Below are 13,477 nucleotides of genomic sequence, written 5' to 3'. Positions count from 1 at the left end.
ATGAAGAGTCTACCCATGACTTAATTAACTTATTCAATCTAGTGCATTGAAGTCTTGGGCCAAGGGGCAATTGTTGGGCCCAAAATATTCGACCCAACTCATTTCCTTTTGCAGGTTAAGTGAAACACATCATTTCAAGCTCTCAGAGGCAGGACGGCTACAGAGGCTACGTGGCAAAGAAAGACCCTCTAATTAGCTTCCGCGAAAGAAAGTGTAAAAAAGGCATTTCAAGTGTGAAAATCAGTTATCCAACAACCTATCACAGGGAGTTTTTCCTTATTGGTTCTTTGTATTATTTTGCCTATAAATAAGACTAGATAGAATTGATTAAGGACCGCAAAAAACTGATTTAGGCATTTGAGTGTCTTTCTTCGTGGAAAACCCATACGACTTAGCGTTTATCGGGAATCCAAGGACTTGATCGGAGAAGAACAATAAGTTGACAGCTCAAGAAGGAACACTTCCATAAATAGAAAGAACAATTTTAAGACCTCAACAGTGATTATGATTTAGGTTTTGAAATTTTTATATGTATTATATTGACTTTTAAAGTATATGGTGGATTTAATGTTGAATAGATTTTAATATGAATTTTAGATTTTACTACTGTTTTGGCAGTTTTTCTAAAGCAAGTTTTATAACTTAAGTTGTAAAATTTATTTTGTATGGTAAATAATTTTATAAAATAAAATAAAAAATTAAAGAGTAACATTGTTTATTATAAATTTCATACTTAGATTCGTTATGTATATATAATTAAAATTAGAATAGTTTACATAAATATGGAAAAAATATATATAGTTTTTAAATTTATGAGAAAAAAAATAATTATACAAAATATAGTAAATTTTGAAAAAATAAATTTTAAATATGATAATTTCATAAAATATAGCAAAATAAATTACCATAAACTTAATTACATATCTCTCTCTTCTTTTCCCTTCTCTCCCTCCCTCACGTTCTCTCTCTCTTTTCATTTCTTTCTTTCTCCTCCCCTCTTATAGTTTAACGTCAAACACATTCAAACACAATTGACAATTCCACATTCAATAAAAGAAATCTAAGAGAAAACTTAATAAACCCACAAAATTTCTCAGCCAATACATAAAAATTCAATCACAGATGAATGTTTATTAGCATATATCAACCCGAGAGATAACAATCAAAACTACACTAATTGTTTTAACAGAGAAGCATTGAATAAAGCGAATGGAATTGAGTGAAAGGAATATCAATCAACCTGAGAACGAGACTGTAAATCGGCGATTTGGAATTTTGAGCGAAAGGAAGCAACATCAGAAGTGAGATCAGCAGGTTCAGCGGCGGTGCAATCGGGAGGTGATTCAAAGAGTGAGAGAGAGAATTGCTTATCAATGACACCCACATCGAAATAGATAAGGCCAGAGCTGGGTACATCGACGCGAATACCTTTGACAGGGAACCAAAGAAAGAGCTCCTGAGCCGTAACGCTGGACAAATTCCCGATTTGACCAAAAGTCAAGGTACCGGAGACATTGAAATCGTAGTGAACCTGGTTATCGAACTTGGCATTACAAGGCTGGTTCAGCAAGACCTGGAAATTTCCGGATGAAGGGTCGTGCGAAAATTTAGTTATACCCTTTGGGAAAAGGCCAATTGGGAGACCGTGCAGCCGGAGATAATCGTAAATGGTGGAAGGACTACTACTGACAGCTGTGGCGGCGAAAGTGAGGAGGAAAGCTAAGAGGGAGAGAAGCTGCACCAATGCTTATGAATGTAATGGCTGGAAATTGTGGTGGTAATAAGTGACACTGACGGGATACTTATTGCTAGTCTCCAAGAAGAATATTAATACATTATTGGTGGAATGCTCTATTTGGAACTTACATGTTTGAATAGAAACCTAGTTGCAATACAGTTGCGGAGATTAGCTCTGTTTTTTTTTTCTTCTTTCTTCTTCTTTCTTTCTTATTCTTCTTTTTCTTTATTCAAATCTAGTTTTATTATTCTTCTTCTTTTTCACATCTGATTTTGAACTTCAGATTTGATTTCTCTGATTTTTTTTTTTCCAAATATATTTAAATAACCAGGTATCATGACGCCTGATTAATTTTATTCATATCTGATTTTTTTAGACCTAGGTGTAACCAGTTACAATAACAATTAATTTAAATTCTTTTGTTTAGATTTGATTTTGTTTTCACACCTAACTAAGTAACCAGGTACTATAGCAATTGACTCTTTTTTTTAGATTTGATTTTTTTTCTTCAAACCTCCCTGTAACCAGTTACGATTATGATTAGTTTAGATTTTTTTGTTTGAATCTTATTTTTTTCCAAGTCTGGCTAAGTAATCGTTTACCATTGCAACTGTCTCTGTTTTTTTTTTTTTCATTTTTTTTCAGACCTAGTTGTAACTAGTTACCTTCAAGATCAATTTAGTTTATTTTTTTCATATCAGTTTTTTTCTTCTTCCAAATCTCACTAAGTAACCAGTTACAATTAAATTGATATTTTGATAATGGTACATTACTTAAAAAAATAAAAATTATTTTTATAGTTGTAACCAGTTACTACAACACCTGTTAAATAATAAAACAGATTTTATAGTTGTAACCGGTTACCACACATCATTAAAAAAATGGACAGTGGCATACATTTATTATCACAAAAAAATCAAAATTGTTTTGATAGTGGTAATCAATTACTGTGGATAAAATATTGATTAAAGAATATAAAAAATAAAATAAAAGAAGAAGAAATGATAATAAAAAGTATGGTGATGAATGTCTCAGTTTTTTATTTCAAAGAATAATGTCAAAAAATATTTTATCAAATATAAATGATAAAAATCAACACAAATAAATTAAAATTATAAAAATAATCTCAAAATAATAAAAAAATAGGTACTAAAAAATTATAAAAAATAAAATATAGTATACAAATAAAATTTTACAAATATATGAGAAAAAAACTCCCATAAAAATATATAAATATATATATATGTCATAAAAAACTTTTTAAAAAAAATCTACCTTATTTTTCAAAATTTATAAAAAAAATTTATATTTAGTGTAATTTCCTGTTAAGATTATTTCAAGTGTAGCAGATCATGTTTGGAATATCGAAGTGATCGATAGACTTTAATACCCGAATATAGTCATAAACCTTTGCCCTCAGAATAATCTTTAGTAAACTTAAAAAACCTCAAAATTGTTTATTTTATTTTTTATAATTTAGGGGAACAGAAAATATCTACAAATTTATGACTAAAACTAAAAAATACGAGGATGTTAGTTTTCAATTGCGCTTGTAATTTGTGATGTATTTGGAAAAGGAAAAATCACATAGGTGGGCTTAGACTAACAAGCTTGGTTGCAATAAATTTTTTTCATAATTGTTTTAGGGTAATTCATAAATATTTAAAACATCTATCTTTTAATAATTTCGAGTAATCAAATCAGGAAGGTGAATATTTTTATCAATATCTATCAGTTAAAAAATGCACCACATTTTATCAAAATAACTTTTCAAAAATACAAATATATTGCATATTTATGTAAAATCCTTATAAAATTTTGGCTAATTTATAATTGTTTTGACTTGTTCTTGCCTAAAATCTTAATCAACCTAACAAAAGGAAATGAGAAAATTACACCAAATATGAATTTTTTTTTTAACTTTGAAAAATATGGCAGCTTATTTTCTTATGTTTTTATGGTAGTTTTTTTGTTGACAATTTTATGGGAGTTTTTTTTTTCTATATATTTGCAATATTTTATTTATATATTATATTTTATTTTGAATAAATAGTATTTTTGTTTTCGAATTATGACCACTATATGATTGTATCTCCTAAATAATTTGCAATGTTGAAAATTCCTCTCGAACTATGCACATTACTGAAATATGAGACTTTTGTTAGATTTTATCCTGAGTGGCTAACACGATGTGACATTTTGCCTGTTGATGTGGCACTGCGACTCTCACACATTATGTTGAAAATAAGTAATAAATTGTTATGCATATTTTAATATACTCATATTCTTAACATTCAAAATTTAATTACCACTTTATTATACCCATTTTTTTTTCCAAATCAAAATGCATACATTACTTACATTACTCTATTTCCTAAAAGAAAAAGCACTTTAATTCCTTATAAGGATTTCTCCAATAGTAATATAGGGTGTCGTTGACACCCTAGAGTGCTATTTAACATTTCTCTACATAATTAGCTACTAAGTAGTATCTTTTACAATGTAATGCCAAGGAGTACCATGTATATTTTATAACAAATATATACTAACTAGTGAAATGTATCATAATTATATAATTTGATACTGATTGGTTTCTAAAATAGTATACCATATGATATGATACTAGATAGCATCCTATATAAATAGCTACTAAATGGTAACTTTTATAATGTAATACTAAAAAGTATCCTAAGTATTCTATAACAATTAACTACTGACTAGTGAAATGCATTATAATTGTACAATTTGATATTAATTGGTATCTAAAATAACTTGATGCTATTATGTATACATACACTATGTGAAGATCATACAATTAACTACAAAGTGGTATGCGATACCAAAAAATATCCTATGTATTTTATAACATGATTCCAAAAATATTTTACAGTATGATACCAAAATAAAGTAACATAAGTATTAAATTAAGAAAGTAATAGCGATGTCTTGCTAATAGTCAAATTGTATTATGGTGATGTATTCCTTCACGTTGAAATGAATATCTTCTAAAGAAATGTATAATAAATTAATCATTTGGTTAATAAAGTTATATAAGGAAAATTGTAATGGTTGTGAGTAATTTAAGGAAAGTTTATTATTTTATTAAATCAAATAAAATTAGTTATATATAATAATAATAATAATAACAATAAATATGTTTTGGATATATTATTTTATCTTTAACAAAGTTGTTATTATTTTATTTTATTAGTATACATATGTAAAGTGCCCTCAAATAATTAGCAATGTTGTCCCTCAAACTTTGACTACTATCAAATTGTGTCATTTTTCTTAAAACTAATTTTTTTTTCTAAGAAAACCTAATTTTTTTTTCTTAAAAATAATAATTATATCCTTAAAAATTGAAAAAAATATATATTTTAAAAGATTAAGAAAATAAACAACACGAAAAGTTTCAAATTAATTAAATAAATTTTCTAATACTCAAAAATTAAAAAATTAATTAATAACAAATAACTATTTTTTACTTTTTCTTTTCTTTTACAATATAAAATAAATATATCTTAAAATAAAAATTAAAAATAAATCCTAAAACAAAGATTGTTCCCCTTCGTCCTCCTCCTCTTAAATTAATTTTTTTATTTAAGTCATTCGTCGTTTGTCCTCCTCTTTAATTAAATATTTTTTCTTTGCTTTAGTATTTATTTAAAATTTTCATTCTAAAATAAATTTATTTTGTATTGTAAAAGAAAATAAAAAATAAAAATAAAAAAGAGTTATTTGTTCTTAATTAAAATTTTAATTTATTAAAAATTTAATTATTATTTAATAAAATGGGTATTATTTGGTAGCGATCAAAGTTTGGGGGGGGGGGGGGGAATTGATAATTCTACACATGGCAGTGCCACATCAATAGACAAAATGCCACATCATCAATTTGTTAGCCACCTAGGTCAAAATCTAACAGAAATCTCATATTTCAGTAACGTGCATAGTTCGGGGGGAATTTTCAACATCGAGAATCATTCGGGAGGCACGATCATATAAAGGTAATAGTTCAGGAGGCAAAAATGTTATTTATTCTTTTATTTTTTATACAATTTTAGTAGCTAGTTTTAATATGTTTTGAGATTATTTTTATAATTTTAATCTATTTGTAATATTTTTTATCATTCATATTTTATAAAACATTTTTTTTTACATTATTTTCTTAAAAAAAAAAACAAAGACTTTCTTCACCATGCTTTTTATTCTTATTTCTTCTTTTCTTCCATTTTTTTTTATCTTCTTCAACATTTTCTCCACATTAGCCAGCTAACACTTTCAAAATCAGTTTAATTTTTTAAGTGGTGTGGTGGTAATTGGTTACAACTATAAAAATAATTTTGATTATTTTAGTAATATACCATTATCAAAATAACAACAAAATTGTAACATGAAACTTAGTGAGATTCAAAAGAAAAAAAAAACTGATATTAAAAAATAAAGTAAATTGATCGTGAAGGTATCTGGTTACAACTAGTTCTTAAAAAAATTAGATCTAAAAAAAAAACTAGTTGTGATGGTAACTAGTTACTTAGCCAGACCTGGAAAAACAAAATAAGATCTAAACTGATCATAATCATAACTAGTTACAGTTAAGTTTGAAAAAAAAAAATCAATCTAAAAAAAAAAAAAAACTAGTCACCATGGTACATGGTTAATTAGTCAGGTGTGAAATCAAAATTAGGTCTAAAGAAAAAATATCTAAATTGATGGTTACTATACCTGGTTACAGCTAGGTCTAAAAAAATCAGATATGAATAAAAAGAATTAGTCACCATGGTACATGGTTACTTAAACAGGTCTGGAAGAAAAAATCAAGTCTGAACAAAAAACATCTGAACAAATCGTGATAGTAACTAGTTACAGTTAGGGTTGGAAGAAAAAAAAATCAGATCTGAAGTGCAAAATCAGATGTGAGAAATAAGAACAACAACAAATAGAAAAAAGAATAACGTTAAAATAAGAAGAAGAAGAAGAAGAAGAAGAAGAAGAAGAAGAAGAAGAGGGAGAATGAATAAGGTAACTGGTTACAGCTAGGTCCACAAAAAACTCAGATTTGAAAACAAAACCAGATCGTAACAGTAACCGGTTACTAAGACAAATCTGGAAAAAAAACCAGAAATAACAAAGAAAGCGAAGAAGAAGAAGAAGAAGAAGAAGAAGAAGAACGTGAAGAATAAGAAGAAAAACGTGAAGAAGAAGAAGAAGAAGAAGAACGCGAAGAAGAAGAAGAATGTGACGAAGAAGAAGATGAAGAAGAAGATAGCGTCGGCGGTGACCGGAGGTACGACGTCCATTTTTGGTTGTTGGTGTCAAAGAGCTCCCATTGTTGTGAGGGAAAATGGTTGGCTGCCATTGTTGTGAGAGAAAATTAGGAGAGTGAGTGAAAAATAAGTGAAGGAGAGAGAAAAGTAAGAGAAAGAGAGTGTATTTTTGTTTATAGTATTTTGTGGGATTCCCATATTTTTTTAAAAAAAAATTGTTAGAATTACCATATTTTATGACATAAGTTTTAGAGAAAATTACATTTTATATGAGATTTTTAATAGAGTTTGCAAAAATATAGCTTTTTTTCAAGAAAAGTTAATCTAAGACTTTTTTTTTTTAAATTTCACTTTTATGGGTTTAGTTTCCCATATTTTTGTATAAAAGTTTGTTTATGTCATAATTTTACTCTTAATCAAGTTTTATTAATTTGGAAGGGTATGTTTGTTATTTGATTATTTTTTTAGCTTATTTGATTTTTTTATATTAATTTTATATAACTATTTTTATATTAAATTTTTCCATGGTTGTTTTGCAAATTTTTTATTAATTTTTTTTGTAATATGAATTGTGCTTATTATTTTTTTATTTATTATAAACATTTTTTTTTTCATTTTTTTTAGAATGTAAGTTTTTTTTCTTCAAAGTCTGGGTAAGGTAACAAATCACTTCATTGGTTTTTCAGAGTTATGTAAAAAAATAACCTATAGCTAGGTTAAATAACGGGGTAACAAGTTACTTGTTTGATTTTTCACAGTTATGTAAAAAATAATATTAGAGGTTAAATAACATGTGTTACAGTGAGATTAGTAACCTTCTACCATAAGAGGGGTAACCGATTACCATAAGAGAGATGACAAGTCACTCATATTAGAAATGAAAAGAAACATCAAATTTGAAGGAAAAAAAGGAAGAGTAAGTATGATTTAGTAATCTAGGTAACCAATTACCATAAAGAACCCAGAAATACACACACATCATAACGTGAAGGTAACCAGTTACTCCCATAAATATACACACAAAGAACGTGAAGGTAACCAGTTACCACAGATCTGAAGATAGAAAAAAAAAAACAAATCTGACCACAAACCAACCTCCTCCTTCGCCTCCGACCACCACTAAAAACCCCCCATCCCCTACGCGCAAAACCCCGTCGCAACCCCAGCCATCCTCGTTGTTTTACGCAACTTCGAGCACCACGAACCACACTCAGCCTAAGCGCCACCCTTCTCCCTCGCCGACCACCACCAGCACATCCCTCGCCTCAGCCTATCCCCGTCGTTTTGGATTTGGGGGCTTGCGAATGGAATCACGCAGAATGCGCAGATTGGGGCTGTGTTCGTTGATGGCGCGACTGGGTGTTCTTGGCTAGGTTTCACGGAGGTGCACACCTAAGGTGAATCGCAGGTGGTGGGGGTGGGTGGGCGAAGATGATGGTGGAGATGGTGAGGCAAGCGAGTGGAGGACAAGGGAGGTGACAGCTAGGGAAAAATGAAAGAGAAGAGGTGGCTTGGTTGAAGACACGATATGGACTCAAGTTTCAGATGAGGAGTTTTTGCTATGTTAATTATCATAGTACCCATCATTTTGCTGATGCTTTTTTGTTTAATTTTGAGTTCCAATATGTAATTAGTTTTCCCAAAAAATGAGTTTTTGTTAATTAAATTTTTCCATACAAATTAAGGAAAGATTAATTCCCATATTTTTGCACATTGATAGCTAAAAAGCCATATTTTTTAAAATTTCCCCAAGTTTTATACTCATGAATATAGAAATTATCATATTTTTTTACATATTTTTGTAAAGTGCCCAAAGGAAATCCCTATACCAAGTCTATAATCAAACATAAAGCCCAAACTCCCAAGTCCTAAAATAGGGTCCACAATGACCAAATGTCAGATAATGAGATCTAAAATATTCTTAAGCACAGATCTCCCAGTACTACTGCTCAAAATGAAGCCCAATGTTTCTATTTACATATGGATAAAGGTGAGACATAACTGGACCATATTTCACCTTAACTCCAAGTCCAAAGCACTCTTATCTATTATTATTAGGTATTTGTCCCATGAAAACAAACTGTAACTATATCCCAAATTCAGAGTGCAAAATGGGTGTTTCGGTTGGACCTTGTGAGTTGTGACCCATTTCATTTAAAATCCCACAACCAAAACCAGTAGCTAACCAGTGGTAGTACTAGTAGTTGTTAGTACCATCCCCACTTCAGTATTCCAATTCAATTCTTTCATTAAATATAAAATATAAAATATATTGTAACACCGACGCGGAATTTAGATCCTCTTTTGCTCAGATCTAGTCTAGACTATAGACTACTACTTTCTGTCGTTTTGCTTTTGTGCTCATACTTGATACGATACTCGTTTCTCTTCTCTTCTCGTTTCATTTTCAGATTGATTTTTTAAAAAAAGATTTTTGGCTGAGAAGGTTTCTCCAATGGCGGTGGCCGTTCGAGGAAGCCGTGGCGGAGGAGGTGGATTGGGTTTTGGTGGGTTCAGTCTCCGGAGCTTCTTCTCGTACCGGATCTTCGTTTCTGCTATGTTTTCGCTTCTCTTCATTGCCACGCTTTCTGTTCTCCTTACGACAAATCCTTCCACTCCACACCACCGTGATTCTGTAAGTCTTACCGTATATATATATATATATATATATATGTATGTATGTATGTATGTATTTTTTTTTTTTAATGATGGGAAAAACCCAGTTAGGAAAATTGAGAAATAGATCATTGCCCACATGAGAATTTCGAAATTTGAAGAAAACCCAATTGAGAATTTGTAAAATGCAGCATAACCCAGATTATAGTTTTGAACAATCTATGTTTTTTGTATACAGGCACTTCCGAGTAATGGTAACGCGTACGTACATAGAACGTTTCTTGCTTTGCAATCTGACCCGTTAAAAACCAGATTAGATTTGATTTATAAGCAAGCAAGTGATCATATGACTTTGGTGAATGCGTATGCGGCTTATGCTAGAAAGCTTAAGCTTGATATATCTAAACATTTGAGATTGTTCAATGATTTGGCTTCGGACATCTCGGATCTTCAAATGAAACCGACTTACCGCTCGTCCTTGTTTGAATCCGATGGTCCTGTTGATGAGGATGTTTTAAGGCAGTTTGAGAAGGAGGTGAAAGATAAGGTGAAAACTGCACGAGCAATGGTTGCGGAATCGAAAGAGAATTATGATACTCAGCTGAAAATTCAGAAGTTGAAGGATACCATTTTTGCAGTTAATGAGTTGCTTACAAAGGCAAAAAAGAACGGTGCTTTTGCGAGCTTGATTGCTGCAAAATCAGTGCCAAAGAGTTTGCATTGTCTTGCTATGAGGCTTGTAGGGGAAAGAATTTCAAATCCAGAGAAGTATAGGGATGAGGGGCCAAAGCCTGAATTTGAAGATCCAAGTTTGTATCATTATGCAATTTTCTCAGATAACGTGATTGCAGTATCAGTTGTAGTTAGATCTGTCGTGAAGAATGCTGCAGAGCCTTGGAAGCATGTTTTCCATGTGGTTACAGACAGGATGAACCTTGCAGCAATGAAAGTTTGGTTTAAGATGCGGCCAGCGGAAGGAGGTGCCCATGTGGAGGTGAAGGCAGTGGAGGACTATACGTTCTTGAATTCTTCTTACGTGCCGGTTTTGAGGCAGCTTGAGTCAGCTAATCTGCAGAAGTTTTACTTTCAGAATCAACAAGAGAATGTAACGAAGGACACAAGCAACATGAAGTTCAGGAACCCCAAGTACTTGTCAATGTTGAATCACCTTCGATTTTATTTGCCAGAGATGTATCCGAAGCTGCACAAGATTCTCTTTCTGGATGATGATGTCGTTGTGCAGAAAGACTTGACTGGGTTGTGGAAGATTGATTTGGATGGAAAAGTAAATGGGGCTGTTGAAACCTGCTTTGGTTCCTTCCATCGATACGCCCAATATTTGAATTTCACACACCCTCTAATCAGAGATAAGTTTAACCCCAAGGCTTGTGCTTGGGCTTATGGAATGAATATATTTGATCTTGATGCTTGGAGGCGTGAGAAATCCACAGAGCAATACCATTACTGGCAGAACTTGGTAAGTGTATATATGTTGTTTCCATAATACTTGAGCTTTTTGTTTCGAAAATTTTACTTGCAAACAACTTTAGATTCCCAATTTTCTCACAAAAATTGAAATATTGTTTAACAGTTACACACTCTAGTATCCGGATGTTTGACCTATTTCTTTTTTCTTTTTCTTCTTCTAATCAGAACGCAGATCGTACACTATGGAAACTTGGGACTCTTCCACCGGGCTTGATCACCTTCTACTCAACAACAAAGTCATTGGAAAAATCTTGGCATGTGCTTGGACTTGGATACAACCCTAGTATAAGTATGGATGAAATCAACAAAGCCGCAGTCATTCACTACAATGGAAACATGAAACCTTGGCTCGACATTGCTATGAACCAGTATAAGAATCTTTGGACTAAATATGTGGATAATGACATGGAATTTGTGCAAATGTGCAATTTTGGCTTATAGACAACTACTATCTAGATTGCTCTGAATCGTTCTTCAGGTGACATAAAATACAGAACTTTCGGTAATTATCTCTCATGTTTACTTGTTCTCACATGTTTTGGACCCTTTCCTAGTTGCAACCCTCAGAGCGAAGCTCAGTGATTCTTTGTTTTTGGTGGAAAATGGTGTCTGGTAATTCTTTCTTTTATTGTTCAATCAGTAATTCACGTCAACTATGGATGTGTAAACAATGAGATCGAGTAATGTATACGGTGCAATGAATTTTTGGTTATTTTGCCATATTGTAAGATTAAGATACAGATTGCAGGCTGATATGACTTATCATATCCAATTAGTGTACTTTCATATTCTTTTCCCATACTTTGTGTTTGATGTATTAATATTAAGTTCAACTGTAAACCAAGTTCTTGATTCAAGCCTTCTATCTTTCCATAAAGAGTTTCTTAAGATAAGACAAAAGAGAGGCTATTCATTATAAGTGTTCAGGAGCAGGTTCAGAGTCCTTGCATGGCTAGAAGATGCCTTTTTCTCTCCTCATTTTTTGGGTTCCATTTCAATTAAGGCTTTGCTGCGAGTTGAGATTTGGTTAAATCTAATTCTTTTGGTGCTTGGTAGAGGCCAGAAATTGAGCCGCTTAATAAGCAGTGGAATAGGTCTTCATGAAAGAAGATTCTGAATCTGCAGAATCTGAGGAAGTTTCAATATAAATGCTTTAGAAGAAATTACAAATTAGAGATCTAATGCTGTTGGTTGTCATTGTTGAAAGTGTAAAACAGAGTAACCAAACGGTTCTGTTTTTACAATATTACCCTTCTAGTTAATATGAAAGATTGCACCAAATTGAAATTTTTACAAAGTCAATTTGACTACCATCTTATTGTAAGGACTAGAGAGCCGTAGGTTGAAAATCAATGTAGGTGTGAAATCTCCAAATTGCAATTTCTTTTCAAAAGTCAGAGACATCTTATTGGACAGATTAAAAAAAAAGAGTTTCTTCCATGCTGCAATCCTCACATGTTTCCCATCGTATGTTTAGATTATAAATGCATGTTATATGGACTCCTAAGTTTCTAAGTAATGGGGACACATTTCTTTTGATATCTATATTATCTACCCATTCTTTGCAAGTTTATAATAATAATAGCTTGGCATAATTGCAATGAAAATAGGTTAAATGTCTTCCATTATGAACATAGAAAATTGTTGGATAAAGTGTCACCTTTCTAATATAATAATGTTATCGACATTACGCTATGTCCCACTTAGTGAATGGTTATGGTGGTGACCTCTTAAGAAATTCTCATACCAACAATTTAATCCTTTAATTACATTTTATACAATTGATGGCTTCTTCAAGATTCGTCTAAACTTTTGTGCTCTAACATTAAAAAAGAGGCATATAATATATATATATATATATATACACACATGAATATAAATGTGATTGACATTTCAGGCTTACATTCAAGAAAGGCAACTAAGGATAGTGCTAGTCTTTATTTGGAAGATTCTTATTATGTAGTTAGAGACCATAAACTAAGCTAATATGAAACAAGGACTTTTAAGATGATTGGGGATTGGCTCAGTAATTTTTATTTTGTGTTTTTTCATTAATGAATTCTCGAATCAAAACATTCGACATAGTATCTACAGAAATAATAGTATTAGGAAAATATCATTCTTGTTTAGAAATTGATGTTGTTTTAAGTTTGTATTTAAAAATAAATAAATAAAATACTAAACAATTGAATATAATAGTTTAAATTCGATTCTTTAATATTTAAAAATTCAGAGTTCCTAGAATTTAAAATTTAGATTGGTTTAGAATTTAGATATGAATGTGTAAATTTAAATATATTAAATAGGCGCGACCACTGAAATTGAAAAGAACTTTTTTTTTGCGTGGAAACTGAAAATGACATTT

At 31.0% G+C, this 13,477-nt stretch overlaps 2 protein-coding genes across 2 annotated transcripts; one reads left to right on the top strand and one right to left on the bottom strand.

Moving 5' to 3' along the window:
• Nucleotides 1-1,231: 1,231 nt before the first annotated feature.
• Nucleotides 1,232-9,413, bottom strand: LOC133814265 (uncharacterized). Its single transcript, XM_062247252.1, has 2 exons — nt 9,347-9,413; nt 1,232-1,719 (listed from the first exon to the last, which is right to left on the bottom strand). The coding sequence occupies exons 1-2, from the start codon at nt 9,411-9,413 to the stop codon at nt 1,232-1,234; spliced, it is 555 nt and encodes a 184-aa protein (XP_062103236.1).
• Nucleotides 9,149-11,913, top strand: LOC133817814 (probable galacturonosyltransferase 9). Its single transcript, XM_062250418.1, has 3 exons — nt 9,149-9,643; nt 9,863-11,101; nt 11,278-11,913. The coding sequence occupies exons 1-3, from the start codon at nt 9,464-9,466 to the stop codon at nt 11,551-11,553; spliced, it is 1,695 nt and encodes a 564-aa protein (XP_062106402.1). The 5' UTR covers nt 9,149-9,463; the 3' UTR covers nt 11,554-11,913.
• The last annotated feature ends 1,564 nt before the right edge of the window (nt 11,914-13,477 follow it).

Source organism: Humulus lupulus, chromosome 2, assembly GCF_963169125.1.
Source record: "Humulus lupulus chromosome 2, drHumLupu1.1, whole genome shotgun sequence".
In the NCBI taxonomy this organism is placed as follows: domain Eukaryota; kingdom Viridiplantae; phylum Streptophyta; class Magnoliopsida; order Rosales; family Cannabaceae; genus Humulus; species Humulus lupulus.
Note: the sequence above shows the minus strand (reverse complement) of the source record. Positions and strands in the feature narration are given on the sequence as shown.